A 20,707-nucleotide genomic window follows, 5' to 3' on the forward strand; every position below is an offset into this window, starting at 1 on the left:
GAATCAGTCAGAAATAAAAAATACAGTATCTGCAATGAAGAATACACTTGAAGGAATAAAGAGTAGGTTGGATGAAGCTGAGGATTGAATCAGTGATTTGGAAGACAAAGTAGCAGAAAATACCCAATTAGAGCAGGAAAAAAAATTGAACAAACAAAGGATTTTAAACAAAGCATTTCATAAAATCCAGCACCCATTTATAATAAAAAATCTCAGCAAAGTGGGAATAGAGGTAACATACCTCAAAGTAATAAAGGCTGCATACAACAAACCCACACCTAACATCAAACTCAATGGGCAAAAACTACAAGTGTTTCTCATAAGACCAGGAATAAGACAGGTATGTCAGCTCTTATTCAACATAGTACTGGAAGTGCTAACCATAACAATCAAAAAAGAAGAAATAAAAGGCACCCAAATTAAAAAGGAAGAAGTAGCCCTGGCCAGAGGGCTCGGTTAGTCAGGGCATCATCCTGAAGTGTGGAGGTTGCTGGTTCAGTCTCAGTCAGGGCACCTACAGGGACAGACTGACTCCTGTTTCTCTTCCTCTCTCCCCTTCTCTCTTCTCTAAAGTCAATAAGTATTTTAAAAATTAAAAAAAGGGAAGAAGTAAAACTGTCATTATTTGCAAATATATAATATTGTATATGGAAAACCCGAAAGATTCCACCAAAAAAAAATACTAGAACTGATATATAAATTCAGTAAAGTAGCAGGATATAAAATAAATATTCAGAAATAAGTTGCATCTTTATACACCATAATGAACTATCAGATATGGAAACTAAAAAAACAATCCAATTTACAATTGCATAAAAAAATAAAACCCTATGAATAAATTTAACCAAGGATGTAAAATACCTGTACTTGGAAAATTATAAGATACTAATGAAAGAAATTAAAGAAGGTACAAATAAGTGGAAGTATATGTTCAAAGAATTAACATCATTAAAATGTCAATACTATCCAAGCAATCTATAGGTTCAATGCACTTCCTAATAGGATACCAATGGCGTATTTCACAGAACTAGAACAAATATCCCAAAATTTTATATGGAACCACAAAAGACCCCAAATAGTCACAGGAAATCTTAAAAAAAGAGAAAAGTTGGAGGAATCACACTATCTGAAATCAAACTATACTACAATGTCATAATAATCAAAACAGCAGGGTACTCACATAAAAACAGACTGATAGATCAATGGACCAGAATAGAGAGCCCAGAAATAAACTTATGCCTTTTTGGTTAATGTTTGACAAAGAAGGCAAAAATATATAATGGGGTAAATATAGTCTATTCCAGTGGTTTTCAACTGCAGGTCTGTAGACTGGTGCCAGTCCATCAGAAATTTTGTGTTGATCTACACGTTGGTCCACAAAAGTTAGTCAACCTAATGTTTTGTTTGTTTATTAAGTGAGAGACAAGACTCCTTTAAGGAGGCAGAGACAGACTCCTGCATGCACCCTGACCAGATTGACCCTGCAAGCCCCTACCAGGCTATGTTCTGCCCAGCTGGGCTGCATGCAGCTCTGTTGCTTGGCAACTGAGTCATTTTAGCACCTCAGGCCTGAGGCCATGGAGCCATCTTCAGTGCCTGGGGCCAACTTTGTTCAAACCATTGGAGCCATAGCTGCAGAAGGGGAAAGGGTGGCGGTGGTAGAGAAGCAGATGGTTGCTTCTCCTGTGTGCCCTGACCGGGAATCAAACCAGGGATTTCCATACACCAGGCTGATGTTCTACTGCTGGGCCAACCAGCCAAGGCTAACCAACCTAATGTTGTATGATGGTCTGTAATCATACATCAGCGTGGTTAACTAGTTGGGGACCGACATGAAATTTCTGGTAGACCAGCACTGCTCCATGGACCAGGTATTGAAAAGCACTGGTCGATTCGATAAGTGGTGTTGAGAAAACTGGACAAAAACATGCAAAAAATGAACCTAGACCACCATCTTATATCATACAAAAGGATAAACTCAAAATAGATTAAAGACTTAAATGTTAGACTCAAAACCATCTTAGAAGAAAATATAGGCAGTAAAAAATAAAAAGACAACACTGAATGGGAGAACATATTTGTCAATGATACATCTGTTAAGGAGTTATAAAAAACTTATGCAACTCAACACCAAAAATCAAACAATCCAATTAATAAATGGGCAGAGGACCTGAATAGACACTTCTCCAAAGGGTACATATAGATGGCAATAGACATATGAAAAGATGCTCAAAATCATTCATCATCAGAGAAATGCAAATTAAAACCACAAAGAGATATCACCTCACAACTGTCAGTATGACTATCGTCAATAAATCAACAAACATGTGCTGGTGAGGATGTGGAGAAAAGGAAACCCTCTTGTACCATTGGTGGGAATGCAAATTGGTGCAGCCTGTGGAAAGCAGTATGGAGTTACCTAAAAAAATTAAAAATGGAACTGTCTTGTGACCCAGCAATTTCTCTTTTGGGAATGTATCTGAGAAACCTGAAACACTAATTTGAAAGAATATATGTACACTTACGTTCACTGTGTTGTAAGGTACCAAAAAGCTAAAAAAAATAATATTGATATTCTGGGAGGAAAGGTCAGGCTTTCTTGTCCTGTCCCTCCTTTGGGGAGAGGAGGGAGAAAAATGTAGAAGTTTCTGGCTTGCAAGAACAATGGGTCCTTTAGTTTTAAATCTAAAATAAAGGTTAACAGAGAAACTTCTCTTTCAATGGGAGACAGAATTTATATACCACCTTGCATTGATTGTAGTCCCCCCCCTTCCTGGAATCTTGAGAGTAAAATACCTCTAGGCTAATGAGGGAAGATGAACCCTGAAAGATTTGTAAACATCTTTGATTGTGTTACCTTGAAAGTCTTAATGTTTCTGAGTATCCCCTAAACAAATGTCAGCTTGTGCCATGATTTCATGCTCTCCCCCTCCCCCCGCCCGTGTGTGATCAGGGTATATAAACAGCCCCTGAACTATTTTTGGAGCTTGCACACGATTTGGGTCTACTGCCGCGTGTCAGTCATATGCGGCCGGCATATTTAATAAATCTCCTCCTTTAATAAAACTCTTCAAAATTCATCTGGACTTGGTGTCTCTACGCAAACCCACGGAATTGAGGTACGGTACTTTATAACAGCTGCAGCTTTTTTTTTTTACAATAGCCAATATTTGAAAGCAGTTCACATCAGCAGATGAGTGGAAAAATTGTGGTATATTGACACAATGGAATACTACTCAGCCATTAAAAAAGAAGAAAATCTTATCTTTTGTGACAGCATTGATGGACCTGAAAAGTATTAAGCTACCATATTTCCCATGTATAAGATGCATATTGTTTGGAAAAATTTGAGGTTTAAAAACTGGGCACATCTTATACAGTAGTTGTAGCTTTTTTTAACTTGCATTTCCCATTTTTCGTGCTTGTTTTTGCACTCATTGTTGAAGACAGTGATTCATCATCAGACACAGATGAGGATAAGCTAATGGATGGGAGTTTTGACAGTGATGAGTTGTTTTATGAATTTTTTTATGAATAAAACTTGAGTTCAATAACTTTATGTAATACATTTTTTTTTCAAATTTCAGTCCCCAAAATTAATGTGCATTTTATACATGGGAACGTCTTATATTTTTTATACATGGGGAAATACAGTAAGTGAAATAACCCAGTCACAAAAAAGTAAGTACCACATGTGCTCACTTATATGTGGAATCCAATGAACAAAATAAACTAACAAACAAAATAGAAACAGATCCACAGATACAGAGAACAGACTGAGCTGTGAGAGGGGAGGCATGTTGGGGAGCTGGGTGGAAAAGGTGAGGATTAAGCAAAGAAAATAATGTATGGACACAGACAACAGTCTGGGAATGACAGGAGGGAAAACAGGGTAGGGAAGGTGAAAGAGGTAGAGGAGGGACAGATGGTGATGGAGGGAGACTGGACTTGGTGTGGTTAACACAGTATGATATACAGATGATGGATTATAGAATTGTATACCTGAAACAAATGTCACTCCAATACATTCAGTGAAAAATTTTTAAAAAAGAAAAACAACTGAGCAGCCCTGGGAACTCATCTAATGTTAAAGATGAAGTTATAGTAGAATCTATATACATTGTTATATGACCAATAAAAGGAATGACCAAGAGTGTAAGGAAGAAAAAGCACATCTGTGACATTGTAGACCTTTTTAGGTACTCAGATTTTTGAAGTTCTAGGTGATATGCGGTGCCTATATTGGAGTGGTACTACTTCTTCAAATAAAAACCGCTGACACTTCAGGTTCTGTTCTGAAAATCGTTATGAGGCTTCATTGGGATTTAAGTACGTAATAGTTAACTAGGCATTATAAGGTTTATTGGTAGTTAATGTAGAATATGAAATACTAGCAAGTCATTAAAATTGGGTTTTCAGGAAAATATTCAAGATACTGTTTACTGATGTATCCCTAAAAATAGTGCCTCATAATAGTGCCCTCTAAATATCAGATGAAAAAATATAACATTGGGCCCTGGCTGGTTTGCTCAGTGGATAGAGCACTGGCCTGGCGTATGGACATCCCAGGTTCAATTCCCAGTCAGGACACACAAGAGAAGAGACCATCTGCTTCTCTCCTCTTCCTTCTCCCCCTGCTTTCCCTCTTCCTCTCCCATAGCCGGTGGCTCAATTGGTTTGAGCATTGGCTCTGGGCACTAAGGATAGCTGGGTTGGCCCAAGGGCATCAGCCTCAGGTGCTAAAATAGCTCAATTGATTTGAGCATTGGCCCCAGACCAGGGTTGCCAGGTGGATCCTGGTCAGGGTTCATGTGGGAATCTATCTTCTCTCTTTAAAAAAAAAAAGAAAGAAAAAGAAAAGAATATAACATTGAATGAAAGAGGGTACAAAATCATTTTTTCAGCATTATCCAAATTCTCTTGTAAGAATAATTTAGATAGAACCCTACTTATGCATATAAAAAGATCTTAAAGTAAATACTCAGGATAATATACCATGATATTTTGGGGGTAGTGGGTTTGTGAATTGTTTTTATGTTTTTTATTTTTAAAACCTTCTACAGTAAATATTCATGAACCCGGTTATGGGGGGAAAAAAGATTTATTAGATATTCACTCTAATAGACCCCAGGGATGTCCTTCAATTTCACTCAACATCTGCAGTTTCTTTGCACTTTTTTTTCTCTCCAAAAATGCTGATATGTGTAAAGGATATATAAATCAAAGTGATGTTTTAATTCACTGAGTGCCTGAAGGGAAGGTGCACTATGAAAATATATTCAATGAGAGGTTCATCTGTAATGGTGTTCATTACCACAGCTGCACACACCATTGTGCACCCTAGAGACAAATAGCCCACCACCACCACAACAACAGCAATCAATCTTTAATACACACCAAGAAACTAAGAACATATAGCTCACCTCTAACTTCTGGTTCAAATTACTCAGTTTGAAGGGTATTTCTTCTTTGAAGTGTGATGACTCTTTTCGTCGAAATTTATTTTGTTTCATCTGGTGTAATCTCAGTTTTTCAAAGCTATTAGTTAGTTTACAAAACTGTAAATAATAAAGAATGCTAACATTTTACTATTACTGGTAATTTCTAACTTGATTTCACTATAGTTCTCTTTCTCTGCACCTCTTTAAAAATTTAAGTCATGATTAGAAAATGTAGTAGAGCTTAAATGTTCCAATTATGAAGACAGAACCAGGGATTAAAACTAAATTATTGAAGCTGAACACAATTCACCTTTCATGTAAATTTCAAATTCATAAACTGCACAGTTAAACAATCATTCACTTGATAAATGTGTTGTTCAGTTTTGTTTTAAGCATATGTTGCAAAGCTCATAATTTAAAAAAAAACACAAGTTTTTTCTTACTTTTATTTAGTGCCATCTTGTGTTGATTTTAATTTCATTATCTCAATCTATATAAAATAACCAGATTATACTTTATTCAAGAAAACCTAAATACTTAATTCAAAAGACAAAAACAGTATAAATGACTTACTTATACTAACCTTAAGTTTAAATATAAAAACTGATATATTTTTCTTACCAATAATTCTTTTTTATAATTTAGATTGTATTTTTTTTTCCTATTTCTTTTTCTGTCAAATATTAGATTAAAGCAGCATGGTCTATTAAAATCTGTGAGGAAATTTCTATAACTTTAACAAAAGTTTTTTTGTTTTTACTTTCTATTTGCAAATAATTATAGATTCACAGGAAGTTATAAAGATATTATTGAGAGGTTCTATAGCGTCTGCATCAATTTTCTCCCAATATTTATACCTTAATGAACTATGGACAATATCAAACCCAGGAAATTGGCGTCAGTGCAACATATGTGTACTGTTCTATGCCATTTTTTATCACACGTGTAGAATTGTGCAACCACAGCCACAATCAATATACAGAATTATTCCGCTCTGGCCAATTCAGTGGTAGAGCATCAGCCAGGCGTGTGCAAGTCCTGGTTCGATTCTCGGTTAGGCCACATAGGAGAAGTGTCCATCTGCTCTACCACTGAGCCAACCGGTTAGGGCCTCAGGTGTACAATTTTATAATACACCATCTGTATATTGTATTGTGTATTCACCACCCCAAGTCAAGTCTCCTTCTATCACTGTTTATCTCCCTTTACTCTCCTCCAACTTCCCCCACCCCCCTTTCCCTCTTTTAAGTGTTTTGTTTGTTCTCCAGTTTTACTTTTTCCTGTTTTAGCTTTCCTGTCTTCCTCTGAGTTATTTCACTATTTTTTATAATTTCACTTTAATTTACCTAGAGTGTTTTGAATATATCTCTTCGTATACCTTTTTTTGTTGTTGCTGTAGGCATTATGTTATGTATACATTCATTGTTAATACAAAAGTCTACTGGTGTTGATTTTGCCAGGTCAAATGTAGTATAGAAAGCTTACCTCTCTTTATGTTCCTTTACCCTTATATCCATTTATAATATTAATGTCTTAAGTATGTCATCAACATACATTAAAAACCACATTAGACATTGTTTTAATTTTTGTATTAGCTGTCAAACAATTTGGAAAACTCAAGAGAAAGAGAGTCTATTGTGTTTAACCATGTTTTCAGTCTTTCCAGTGTTTTTTCTTCCTTCCTGATGTTTCAAGTTTCTTTATCATTTCCTCTCTGTGAATGGAACTCCTGCCAGCCGTTCTGTTAGTGTAGGTCTATTGGTAACAGATTCTCTTAGTTTTCCTTCATTTGAGAATGCCTCAATTTCCCCTTCATTCTGAGACAGAATTTCTGGACATAAAATTTTGAGTTGATATTTTTGTTTTTTCAATAAGTGAAAAAAGTTTCACTTTTTTCTGGCCTCCATGGATTTGGATGAGAAATCTGTTATCTGAATTGGTTTTTCCTGAGAGGTAAGATGTTATTTCTGTCTTGCTGCCCAAGATCTTTTCTTTATCTTTTAGTTTTCAGAATGTTGACTATGAGGAGTTCTTTTTGGTCTAGCTTTCTTTGGATTTATCATGTTTGAGTTTCACTAAGATTCTTGAATCTGTAGGTTTATATCTTTTGCTAAATTTTCAAACTTTCCCGCCATTACTTCAGTCAATACTTTTTCATTCCCACCTTTTTCTCCTTCTGGGACTCTGATGACACCAATTTTCAATCTTTTCTTCTAGTACTACATGTCTCTGAGGTTAATATTTTGTTAGTGCATTTTCTCTCTGTTGCTCAGATTGGGCAATTTCTATTTTGCTATCTTCAAGTTCATTGATTGTTTTCTCTCTCCTCCTCTTTCTGCTTTTAAGCCCATTCTTTGAAAAAAAAATTTAGTTTGGTTATTGTACTTTGCAGTTATAAAATTTATAATTGATTGTTCCTTATAGTTTTATGCCTTTGCTAAAACTTCTTAATCTTTCATTTGTTTCAAGTATGTTTATGAATTCCTCATTGAAGCATTTTTATACCAGCTTACTTGAAATCCTTGTCAGGTAACAACTTGGTGTTGGCATTACTTGATTGTCTTTTCTCATTTAAGTTGAGATCTTTCTGGTTCTTGGTATAATGACCCATATTTTATTGAAACTTACACATTTTAGGGTATTGTGTCATGACAATTCAGATTTTACTTAAATATTGTGTTTTAGCAGTCTTCTTCAGATCATGTTCCAGCAGGGAAAATGGAATGCTACCTTATTACTTCCAGCTGGCAGTAGAAGTCAAAGTCATGGAATTAGTAACCATGGAAAGTTGTTCCTTATTACTACTGAGTGGGAGAGGGGCTTCTGGTTTCTCAGTCATCTTTTACTCACACCACCTTGATTGGAGGGGCATAGGTGCCTTGTTACTGCTTCTCACATGGCCTTCAGTGATACTGTACTGAGGCAAAGTAGCCTTGTTACCACTAAGGGGTGGTGAACATCTTGATTCTTTTTTAGGCTTCCCCAATACCATTCCAGCGAGGAGGAGGAGGAGGAGGAGAAGGAGGAAGAGGAGGAGGAGGAGGAGGGGGAGGAGGAGGAGGAGGAGGAGTAGGAGGAGGAGAAGGCATGCCTTATCAACTGCAGATGGGCATAGAAATCCAGGCTCTTCACATCGTCTCCACTATGGATTGAGGAGGTCTTTGTTAATGCTCAGTAGTAATGAAATTCCTGGCTCTTCACTCAGTCCTCAGTCTTTGATCCCTCCCAGGCAGGGGTGGGACATGGTGATATTTGCTACCTCATAATAGCCTGGTGAGCGTGGAAACCTAGGCTGTCCACTAAGACTCTGCTGGTCTGCTGGTGGGTTAGATTTGGGGTTGTAGTCATTTTCTGAGCTGTTTCACTGGAGTAATCATGTTTGATCTTAATAGGCTGTCTTTTTACTGGTCTTTTGGCTGAAGAGAGAAGGTTTTCATTGGGGCTCTTTTTGTTTGTGCCCATTAAAGTCTGGGTTGCTGGCTTCTCTGTTACCCTTTCTGGGACATAAGAAGCAAATAGAAATGCCAGAGAACTCACTGTCATATTGTTCCTTGGGTCCCAAGATCCTAATTGATTGTATCTTCACTCTACTTCTCAGAGTATTCTTAAACTATTTTATAAATAATGACCAGGGTTTCTAGTTGCATTTAGCAGGAGGAATAGGGAAAAGTAAATTTACTCCATCTTTTCAGAAGTGGGAATCATATATATTAAAGTTTTATAATGGTTAGAAGAAAAATAAAATATACCCTTTTTTTTAAAAAAAAAGCAATTTCTATAAGAAAGCTTTGATAGAGTTGAGTTATTCAATGCAGAGTGCTGTAAAGTATAGCCTTAAAATAGTTTAGGAAAATAAAATTGTAAATAAGCCAGGAATTCCAAAGAAGGAAGCAGTAGAGTAAGCTAGCAGCAACAAAAGCGTGTTTGCCATAAGACAGCATTTTCTGGTTAGAAAAATGACACATTACTAGTTATTATGCAAACCAAGTCAAGTATATAGTACTTTTTTCTCTTTGTTTACCTCCTTCACTCTTTCTTTGTCTTCTGCTCTCCCTCCCTAATTCTCTTCTTCCTTTCTTGTAACCAGAGGAAAAAAGAGAAGCAGAAAATGACAGTGGAGGCAGATGGCTGTTCTCTCAACAATAAGGTAGTGTTTCCAAAATGAACTACATGTTTACAGTGTTTACACTGTAATACTGTACTACAGTTTTAATAGATTTTAGTTTGAAAAATAAGGGTTCTGAAGTCAAATAAATTTGGAAAATGATGAATTAAAAAGACTAAATGCATTTGTTTAAAGTAGGAATTCTCACAGCACGTAATATGCTAATATGCACTGTGAATATCCAGGAACAGAGGAGTCAACAATTCCTAAACTTTCAGTATTAGTGTTTCACAGAACAAATTTCTGTGAAATTGCTATAAAAATATTTGTTGGTTAGCCAAAAGCCAAGCAAAGCATCAAATAGCAAGGATTCATATACAGTGTGTCCGTAAAGTCATGGTGCACTTTTGACCGGTCACAGGAAAGCAACAAAAGACGATAGAAATGTGAAATCTGCACCAAATAAAAGGAAAACTCCCAGTTTCTGTAGGATGATGTGGTAGCATGTGCGCATGTGCAGATGATGACGTAACATCATGTATACAGCAGAGCAGCCCACGGCCATGCCAGTCGAAATGTGGACGGTGCAGAGGAAAGTTCAGTGTGTTCTGTGGCTCGCTAAATTCAAATCTGTGACCAAAGTGCAACGTGAATATCAGTGCGTTTATAACAAAGCGCCACCACATAGGAATAACATTACTCGGTGGGATAAGCAGTTGAAGGAAACCAGCAGTTTGGTGGAGAAACCCCGTTCTGGTAGGCCATCAGTCAGTGACGAGTCTGTAGAGGCTATATGGGATAGCTACCTAAGGAGCCCTAAAAAATCTGTGTGTGAGTCCACATCGAACTGCACTGAATAGGTATGAAACCGGGAGAGTTTTCCTTTTATTTGGTGCAGATTTTACATTTCTATCGTCTTTTGTTGCTTTCCTGTGACGGGTCAAAAGTGCACCATGAATTTATGGACACATTGTATTAAAATGACTGCACAAAATCTGTAAACAAGACCCAAAAAAGTTTTTAACAACAGACATAAAAAATGCCAGAAATTAAAAATTTTGTAAGTATGACTGAACTAAAATATAGTTTAGAAATCGTACTTAACTTGTATCTAAATTCCTATATTTTTTAAATTTATTTTTTATTTTTGAACTTATTCTGGATCATGATCTCTGAAAAATTATAGTAATTTAATATTTTGCAATTGTAGAGCTTTATCTTTATAGAAAATGCAAGGTTGATTGACTTTAAGTGTTAAATGCTCAGTCTTAGCAAAAAAAAAAAAATCATAAAAAGTTTCATAATTCAAGCTACTACCTAGTCATAGCTATTTAAATTGAAGGCAAAATGTCTAAGACTTAAGAGCTAGTCTTATCAGATCATATTTATTATGTGGCATCAAATGTTTCATATTCCAATACTAATGGCTGGTAACCTCCCTTAAAAAGGTACTTAAGGAGGAACATTAAATACTTTGGGCTCCTTTAACTGTATTATTATTTATGAAATCTTTGCACTCTAAAAAAGTTGGTTGTAAAGTATCATTTCATAATCAAGCCATGTTTTCCATTGATTCATTTACTAAGTTAAGCAAGGATATATCATCTATTAGATCTGGGATACTCTCAGATGATTATTGCCCTATGTGTTATTTGTGTAAGGGAGAGAAGACTTTTTGCTTGTCAACACAGTGAACATCTATATAGGGATAAATAAGAAAGAAATCAGTATTCTTCTCATCAGGTATACAGAGCCCTGTAATTTCTGAGACAGCCTACCAGTAACAAAATAATAAAGCCCAGTTTTGCTCCTTCAATTATCTATTTCATAATAGCAAACATGCATATTTTAAATTGCCATAGAAAAAAGAACTTCCCCATTAGGGAGTAATGTCTACAAAATAGTAATTTTTTTTTACTGTTGTTTTTGTTCACATAGCTATTTGTCACATAATTAATTAACAAGACACTTGATAGAAAGTGTCAGAGTAGCACTGTGCTAACAGTTAAAGAGATACAGAGCTGATAATCTAGTAAAAGACAAAATCAATATATATAAAACAGTGAAAGACAGGGCCAAACATATAAACTGTAGTTAAAATATAAGAACTTTTGCTCATATTAAAAACAATCCATTTTAATAAAATTAACACAATTTTATAGGTCAAAACATATATCAAAATGTGTGATATTAAATAAAAGTCTCCTTACTTGAGCTTTTAGAGTTTGTAATTGTCCTTCATAATTCTGAGTCATTGCTATGTTACATTTTTCCAGACTGTCCAACTTCTGTTTAAGTAATCCCACCTGCATTAAGAATAAAATTTAATTTTGATTTTACCAAATTTTGCTTGACAAAGTTAAAAATATGCAAAAGAGGGGTACAATTCAAATAAAACTGCTGTACCAAGCCAAGAACAAATATTTGTACTGCAGTGCTTAAAATAGCTATCAATTAAGTTCACAAAAACCAAGCCCTGCTGGCACTATTCCACTGGGTACAAACCAGGACAGTACGGTGTGGAGGTCTGACAAAAGATTCTTATCACCATCACATTTTAAATTAAGGTTTAGAATTTACTTTGCATTATCTTTTTGGCAAGCTGTGTTGTTACTTGGGCAGAACCTCTATCTACAGATTCAGCTCTTATTTTAAGCTCCATGGCCTTCAATGGGAGCTCTGCTTTGGTAGGACAATGGAATAATTGTTACATTTTAATAAGAACTAACATATTAAAAAGGAATTGTCTAACAGGAGTTCTTAGGAATTTGGCTTAGAATTTGTCTATGTAAAAAGCAGGTGAGGCACCTGTTTATACATCTGTGTCGTTACAGGTATGGAAGTCAGATAATAGTCCCTTGCATAAGTACTGTGAAGGGAAACCAGAAGCTAATAAATAAGTTAATGATGCCAAACAATAAGACAGTTAACTATGCCAAAAAGTTCCAGTGAGAGGCCAATAAAGGTGGAAAATGGCTGCTATACTCATTGACTGATGATGTTTCAGCATATGATTAGTAAGCATTCCTCTTTTGCCTTGCACGAAAGAAAAATTCAGACACAAAAGTGCACCCCAGGTAAAGCATATGGTGTTCAACTCCTCCGCGGGCTTGAGAGCACTCATCCATTCTGGTGCAACCTAAGCAGCCTCGCAGGGCCGAGGACACGCGTGTGAATGATGCTCAGGTACACACACACATGCACACACACACCCTTCACCAAACTCTTGACATTTCACTTCTTTCAGGAAACATTTTTCTAGTATATTAAAAAGTGCAGATGCTCTTGAACTCTGTCTTGCCCAGGGATCCAGCTTTGCCAACTATAAACTTGTTTCTACAGCTGTAAAAGCACTGCCATCATTGCTTGTCAACCGTATTTATTTCACATACATACTGAATGTTTGTTTGCTTTTCGAGATGACATTGATACTATATTTCTGTCTGCATCAGCAAACTGAGTTTAGGCTCTGTCACTTATTCTGATAGAACACATTTTGCACTTATAGCAGAATTTCAAGCAATAACGGCTATTGCTGATGCCTCATAAAAACTATGTGTAATAAAAACCATAGCCCAGAGACTAAAGACTCTTTATAACAGTCTGAGGAATTAATAGTGCACAGTACCTCTTGACCCTTCTGATCCAAAGAAGTCTGTGCATCTGCCAGCTCTTGATCCCGGATATCTAATCTTGTCTCCAGAGCCCGCATCTTTCTTTCCCAGTCCAATTTTTTGTTGCTTACCATGATGTCAATTTGTTCCATTAATTCCTGAAGCTCGGCCTCCCAAGGAGAATCTCTGCCAATCGTAGAAAAGTAAAATACATTTTTAAATGTGAGGACAAGGAAACTTACATTGCTCTGAACAAATCATTAGTTCCTCAAATTGTTCAATTATGTAAATAAGAAGTAGTCCAAAAGTTGATATTAATATTTAAAATGAAACACAAAAGTTAATTTCGGATCTAACAGTGTATATACATTAAAATTTTAAGTGATATTTTCATACTATAATACAACACACTAATAAAGTCATTGTCCATATCTCTTCTTAGTGCAAGTGGTCTGCCTGAACCAAAAGTTTTGATTTAGACAAGGAAGTTCTAAAATGAAAACATATTCTGTGGGTTATATCAGAAGTAAGTTTGCAATAAAAGATAGCTAAACAAACAAACAAATAAATAATATGTTTAGAGCAGGGGTCTCAAACTCGCAGCCCGCCGAACAATTTTGTGTGGCCTGCAGACTAATCCATGAAGTTCAAAATATTTTGGATAAAATTAAGTAAGCCTAGGGGCCTACTTGTATTTTTCATTTCTCTAGCATCCTAGCTAGATATTAGCTTAGTTAACAGCAGTTGTGATGCGAACTACAGTTTCTGGTCGTTTTGTGACACTGAGTAAACTGCATGTACTATTGTGCTTGTTGTACTGATTTTTTTTTGTTTTCAACTGCAGTGAGAAAAGTGTTGTGTAACAGTTGCCTTTTGTAGACCTAGTGCGGCCCGCCGAACGGCTGTGATCTTGCTCTGCGGCCCACATGCTGAGTTGAGTTTGAGACCCCTGGTTTAGAGCATACAAATTCTAAGGAAAAATTCTAACTATGAAAAATGATTCAGTCCTGGCCGGATGGTTCAGTGGACAGAGCGTCAGCTCTGCATGTGGACACCTTAGGTTTGATCCTCCATCAGGGTATATGTGAGAAGTGACCATCTGCTTCTCTCCCCCTTCTCTCTCTCTTCCCCTCTTGTAGCCTGTTGCTCAATTGGTTTGAGTGTTGGCCTCAGGCATTGAGGATAGCTAGGTTGGTCCAGGTGCTAAAAATAGCTCGATTTATTTGAGCATAGGCCCTAATGGGGGTTCCTGTGTAGATCCTGGTTGGTGCACGTGCTGCAGTCTGTTTCTCTATCTACCCTCCTCTCACTTAAGGAAGGAAGGAAGGAAGGAAGGAAGGAAGGAAGGAAGGAAGGAAGGAAGGAAGGAAGGAAGGAGGGAGGGAGGGAGGGAGGGAGGGAGGGAGGGAGGGAGGGAGGGAGGGAGGGAGGGAAGGAGTGAAGGAAGGAAAGAAAGAAGGAAGGAAGAAAAGAAAAATGGTTCAGTATTCTTACGTGTGAATATCCATGTACCTATGTCTATCATAACTTGAGGAGATCCGACGGCAGGCAATCTGGAACTTCAGTTGTACCTGCCAGGGATGGAAGAGCAAGCCCTGTCAAGGTAGGACCAGAATCAAAGGTACTACCTTGGCTACAGGCTGCTTCCTCAGTAAGGGAACTTAGTGTGATATGACTGGTGTCTGTTTGAAAGAAATGTGATCAGGCATGTACGGGCAAAGGAATGGAAGTCTTTGGACAATGGGGTCAGTATTAGAGGCTCTGATAATTGGTTGTATTTGAAACAAAACCCACGGTGATAACTAGAATTACAGAGAATGAGAATTGGTGAGAAGAAAGGTTGCTGGGTGCTTCTAGGGCAGAGTTCTCCTTCAGAGAAGATGAAGGATTTCCCAGGGGCCTGGCATAGTGTTATTCAGACTGGATAAGCAGTAGCTACTGAAGCCTCACCTGCAGTCAAAGGAACACATACATGTCCATAACAGAAAAGCTAGTTATTTCAGTATCCATTCAGTGGTGGTGAAGGGGCTTCTGATATATTTGCGACACTGTAGGGAAGGCAGGAGGAGATGCAGGTGCAAAATGACATTTCTTCATTTAGTTTCACCAGATCAGAATTTTTAGGCCTATTAAGAATCATCTAGCGTTTTTAAAAAACTGAGGCCCAGTGAGGTCCAAGTCAGACATTAATTAGTGGAAGAGCCGGAGCTAGATTGTAGGCAGCTGCTTCCCATCGTAAGCTCCTTCCTGTATACCACACAGGAAGAGACATGGTGCTTTGAATAAGAACTTGCTTAAATTATATAATACAAATTAGCTTCATTGCAATAGAGTTAGAAACAGGTACTAGAACCCAAACAGTTCAGAATTTCTGGAATCACTTTCTAAAATACCCAGGGTCAACCTGAACAAGGATGTTCCTGTGAATTGTTTATCCAACAGCAGAGAGTTTTTAAAAACAAAGCGCCATTCTGAAGTCTTCTAGCATTCCTGGGCTAAGGCCCAAATATTCTCAAATTTTACTTAAAATGAAAAACAAATCTGAGGAAAGTAAGTACTAATTTGTCTATAAAAAACTCAACTGAATTTTAATTGGAGTTATGATGTGGGAGAGAAACAACAGAATAAAAAGGGTGGTTTTCACACCATTTTCTTTTTCATCACAACATGTATCACCCTTTACTGTAAATATGTTTTATTTTTTATGCAATATAAGCTCTGAAAGAAAAGGATTATATCAGTCTTGTTCATCACTGTCACCAGAGCTCAGCACAGTGCCTCAGTACATAACGGAGGCTCAATAAATCTTTGAAAAATGCACAAATGAGTTCTTCTTATCACTATCTTCTTGGCATGTAGGAATGCACCATGCTAATGAAATTAAAATATAGGCCTAAAGTAAAGTGTGACATAAATATTGTCAATCAATCAATATTGTTAAATAAATGAATGAATGGTTTATTTCCTGGTTATGACTATGCTATGCAAGTTATTACACTCTTGGGATGGAAGGACTTTTACAAGTCATTTAGTCCAATTCCCCACACAATGTCTGCATATCTTCCACAAATGTTTCCTAAGAGAATCATCTGTCATACCCCAGCCACCAGATTCAGCAGGTCTAGGACAGGGCCCAAGATTCTGCATTGGTACCAAAGATATAAAGTGGTTATGGGGCATGTCAAGGTATTTTATCTGTTTTGCAATATCGTTGCCAAAGGTCATCCAACCTATGTCTGAGTTCTTCCTTTAGCAGATAACAACTGACTAAGATTGCATGAGTTTTCAAAAGTTTTTTTCTTATACTGAAGAACTTTTTCATCCACTGGTCCTAATTTGATCCACTGGCATTATTCCGAACAAATGCTTTTTCAAAATAGTCAACTTTACAGTACTTGAATATAGTCATCAATATGATGAATGCAGTTATCGATGTACGTCCAGATTCTTCCGAGTCTTCTCAACATTCAGAATTAGAGACTGAACATGAACTTCAACAGCAGTAGTCTTAGAATGGTCAAGATTTGGTAAAGGACTGACAGCTTCCTTAATTTTTGCCCCTACTTCCATCTCAGGACTAATTGGAGAAAGCCAAATGTGATCCCCAAATCAATCACACAGGATGCCCCACTTCTAATATTCTGCCTCCAGCGTCTCTGTGCTAACAGCTTCCAAGAGCATGCCTGAAGCCTTTTGTTTACTATAGAGCTTTTCCACTCCCCTGCCTGCCTTTGAGTCTCTGCCAAACACAAGTGCCGGTTGCTGACTCCCTTGTTCTAGCAAGCTCTAAATTAAAAAGGCTTCATTTGTTCTTATTTGAAGGGACTTTGTTTATTTCCAGAAGTATCTTTATTTCCTTCAACTGCTCACAGAGATTTTTTTTTCTGTACCACTCACTACTTAGCTTACTGCCTGAAAAATACTAGATGCTTAATATATACGTGTTGAATGAATGAAAAAATGAATGACAACAGTTAAGATTTTCAGGCCTTTCATAACCCAGGTGATTTTCCTCTGAACAGTTCCTATTTTTCAATTTCCTCTTTGAAATATATCACTCAGAACTTTAACATACTACCCTAGGTGTGACCTAATCATCTTGCAGAGGGACTCTCACATCCCTTGTTTAGGTGCTGTATACTTTTATACAAGCAGATGAAGATCAGCTCTGAATTGGGGAAGAGGAAGGAAAAGCAGTGCTATCATACCATTTCGAGGTGCTTTCATTTTTGTCTAAACACCTTACTTCTTTTTCATACATGCTATGAGTGAAGCTACCTAGTCACTGTCTTGTGCTTATTTAGTTTTTGAGGAGAATACCAAGGGCAGGTCTTTATATTTATTTTTATTAAATTTTAGCTCGACAGTTTCAGCCTCTCAATATGGCCTGACATGATTGGTTCTGCAATGACACAAACGTGCATTAAGTGAGTGCTGTCCACGTGTGAATTGGGAAAGACAGGGGCACAAGACAAACTGCCTGTGGGTAGACAGAGACTTACAAGGCAGGTAGAACGATAAGAAACTGGTGAACACATGCCGCTCTTTGGGGAATAGAAATGCAGGCCTGAATACAGACGTGGACAGTGTGGGCTATCGCAGGAGCCTTCCTAAAGGAGGAACATCTGAGCTTATATTTTGGGATCCTGTTTCTGTGAGATGATATTCACTATACCTCCCAGTTCTGTGTCGGCTGCAAATTTGGTGAACATTGCTGGTTATATATACAGGTGTTTTTACATACAAGTGGTTGTAAATGTCATGAAGGGCAAGATGGAGGACAGACCCTTATGGCATTACACTACCAAGCCCTTCAGAATGACAGTGATCTAGTGATTATTTCTTTTCTTATAATCAGATTCTAATCCACTTAATTAACCTATTTTTTTCTTCTCTCCTTCCCCTCAAAATGCCATGAAAGTCCCTGCAAAATAGCATTCCAAAGCAGGAATACAACTTCCCGTATGTTGCCTGCACATTAGCCTGCAGGCCAGACTGGCCTGGGACGCGGACTCCGAGGTCAGGGCGCCCATGCTGCGTCCCGCCTCCGAGGTCAGGGCGCCCATGCTGCGTCCCCGCCGCTGCGTCCCCGCCGCTGCTTCCTCGCCAGGGTGCTCACAAGCCACGGTGCTTTCTCTCAAACTCTTACATACGATTTAGTCAAATTCATTTTTACATCAAATTCATTTGTCAAATTTAATATTCCCTGTAGAAATTCAATTGTCCCATCTTCTTGTATCTCTTCCCTTCCACAGTTTTCTAGAGATAATAGAAACAGATGCTCAATAGTACCAATATTTGCCCTTAAATCTAGTAAACTTTAAAATAAAATAAAAAAAAGGGCTTAGTTTAGCCCCCTTCTCAGATATGGGCACTAAAATTTTTATATTTTCATTTCTTCCTTTAGTCAAATGCTAACTCTATGCTAACTATTTTCCTGAACCCTCTCTCATGGATCCTCAAACACTCCATCAAGTAGGTTATTATCCCGATTTTAGAAAAGTTGATTGAGGAGATAAAAAGAAGAAAAATCCTGAATCTCCCAGCCTTGGGGACTGGGTAGATTGTGTTTAATGCACTACACTAAGACATACAGACCATGGCCCTGCAATTTATCATACTTATCCTTGGGGGCAATTCACAAGAGAAGGGTCCTGGGGTCAGGCCAGAGGTCCAATGCCTTCAACCAGGGGGGAGGGGGCGTGCTGAGACTCACAGCGTGATACATCAGTCTGGTGAGCCTAGAGTTAAAATATTAGAATACCAAATTTGGAGATAAAGAGGGAGCAAAATAGAAAGCTGGTGACAAATTGAAATGGTAGTGGCGAGTATGTTGGGAGGGGGCAGGGAATGGAATGTGTAGAAAGTCATTCAGAGTAAATAGAGCTGGTTTAAGATACATAGACCTATGTGTCTCTCCACATGGGCTTACAAGAAGATTCTTTTTTTTTTCAATTGAGAGGCGTGGAGATACTGAGACAGACTCTGGCATGCAGTCTAGCCAGCAACCCCTGTCTGGGGCTGATGCTCATATCAACCAAGCTTATTTTTAGTGCCTGACGTAGACGCTCTCTCGGACTGACCAACCTATCCTCAGCACCTGGGGCAACGCTTGAATCTCTCGAGCCACTGGCTACAGGAGGGGAAGAGAAAGAAAAGGGGTAGGGGTAGGGGGAGAAAAGCATATAGTCTCTTCTCTGTGTGCCTGACCAGGGTTTGAATTTAGGGTATCTATATGCCAGTCTGATGCTATCTATAGTCACTGAACCAACTGGCCAGGACCACATGCAGGTTTTTGAAAAAGCAAACCTTCAGCAAACAGTTAGTTATGGTGATCTTATGATCTGTTATTGAAACCAAGATAATTTTGAAATCAAAAGTGCATTAATAATAATTATGCCAGGAAAAGAGGTGTAAACAGTGATTGTTCTGAGAAAACTGGGATGTAGGGTCAGTCTACCCATCACCAATCTGGAAAGTAGAAGGGGATAAATAGGTTGGTAAAAAGAAAAGAGGGACATAAAAGAGATAATCAGAATAGAAATGGATCTTCAGCTCAGGAAAGAGAAGAGGAGATTTAAAGGACAAATATGGAAGTTGTCATGGAAAAAGGGGAGGGAGAGAAGAAGGGAAGCACAGAGAAAGGAGTAGAGGAAAGTACTTCATGCAATGTGGAACAGTCTAAAACATGAGTTTCCAAAAGGTTGATGAGCAACCATATTGCCTTAACCTTTTCAAAATAGTTTAATGTAACTCATTCTAAAATGTATAAATGTATATGTCTTAGTGATATTACTGTATATTTAGCTATACTAAATATAATTTAACTATTCTGGGGTGGCTCACAGGCCCTATTCTGTACATCAAATACTGTGTAACACCAGAAACATAAATAGAACCGAACGGGATAGACTCCAAGAGAAGTCCCAGAATCACCCTGGTAGACATGTCTGTGATGTCAGCCTGCTTTGGTCAGCTGTCTCCTAAAATAGTAAAGTGAAAGATTTATTACTTTATGACTTTTAGGCCAAGTTTCAGAGTTGCCCTTGTTTAAAATTATCTATTGAATTGTAGCTAAAAGTAGGTTTTCCTCAAACACTTTCCTTGTTGTCCAAAAAATGTTATTTACTTTATTATTAGTTTGCTGGCTTAGCAATATTACAATTCTTATTTATGCTGCATATTTGAGGTGGTGGCTCATATTCAGTCCATTCTTCTTTCTCATTTGCAGTAAGCTTAATGTTGGGGTGTGGAGGAGGTATAAATCCCACTATCCCCCAAAAGCATGTTTAAATGTACTTAGAAAGGCTTTATTCTGAAACCTTCATCATCATCATCATCAAAGGAAGACATTTATAGAAATAAGATGCAATGTGATAGCTTCCAAGTCTTATCAATGTTTGTCAGAATTCTAGGTGCATACAAATTTTTTTTTTTGTATTTTTCTGAAGTTGGAAACGAGGAGGCAGTCAGACTCCCGCATGCGCCTGACCAGGATCCACCCAGCATGCCCACCAGGGGGTGATGCTCTGCCCATCTGGGGCGTT

General features: G+C 37.6%; 1 protein-coding gene across 3 annotated transcripts in view; it reads right to left on the bottom strand.

Moving 5' to 3' along the window:
* DEUP1 (deuterosome assembly protein 1) overlaps positions 1-20,707 on the bottom strand; it is a 100,812-nt gene that overhangs the window by 68,408 nt on the left and 11,697 nt on the right. For all 3 annotated transcript variants that reach the window (XM_066253684.1, XM_066253683.1, XM_066253685.1), the window contains exons 2-4: positions 13,175-13,346; positions 11,757-11,852; positions 5,424-5,558 (exon numbers count right to left, since the gene is read on the bottom strand). In XM_066253684.1, the coding sequence (XP_066109781.1) occupies positions 5,424-5,558; positions 11,757-11,852; positions 13,175-13,346 (403 nt within the window). The remainder of the gene's footprint in view (positions 1-5,423; positions 5,559-11,756; positions 11,853-13,174; positions 13,347-20,707) is intronic.

Source organism: Saccopteryx bilineata, chromosome 1 (assembly GCF_036850765.1).
Source record: "Saccopteryx bilineata isolate mSacBil1 chromosome 1, mSacBil1_pri_phased_curated, whole genome shotgun sequence".
Taxonomy (NCBI): Eukaryota; Metazoa; Chordata; class Mammalia; order Chiroptera; family Emballonuridae; genus Saccopteryx; species Saccopteryx bilineata.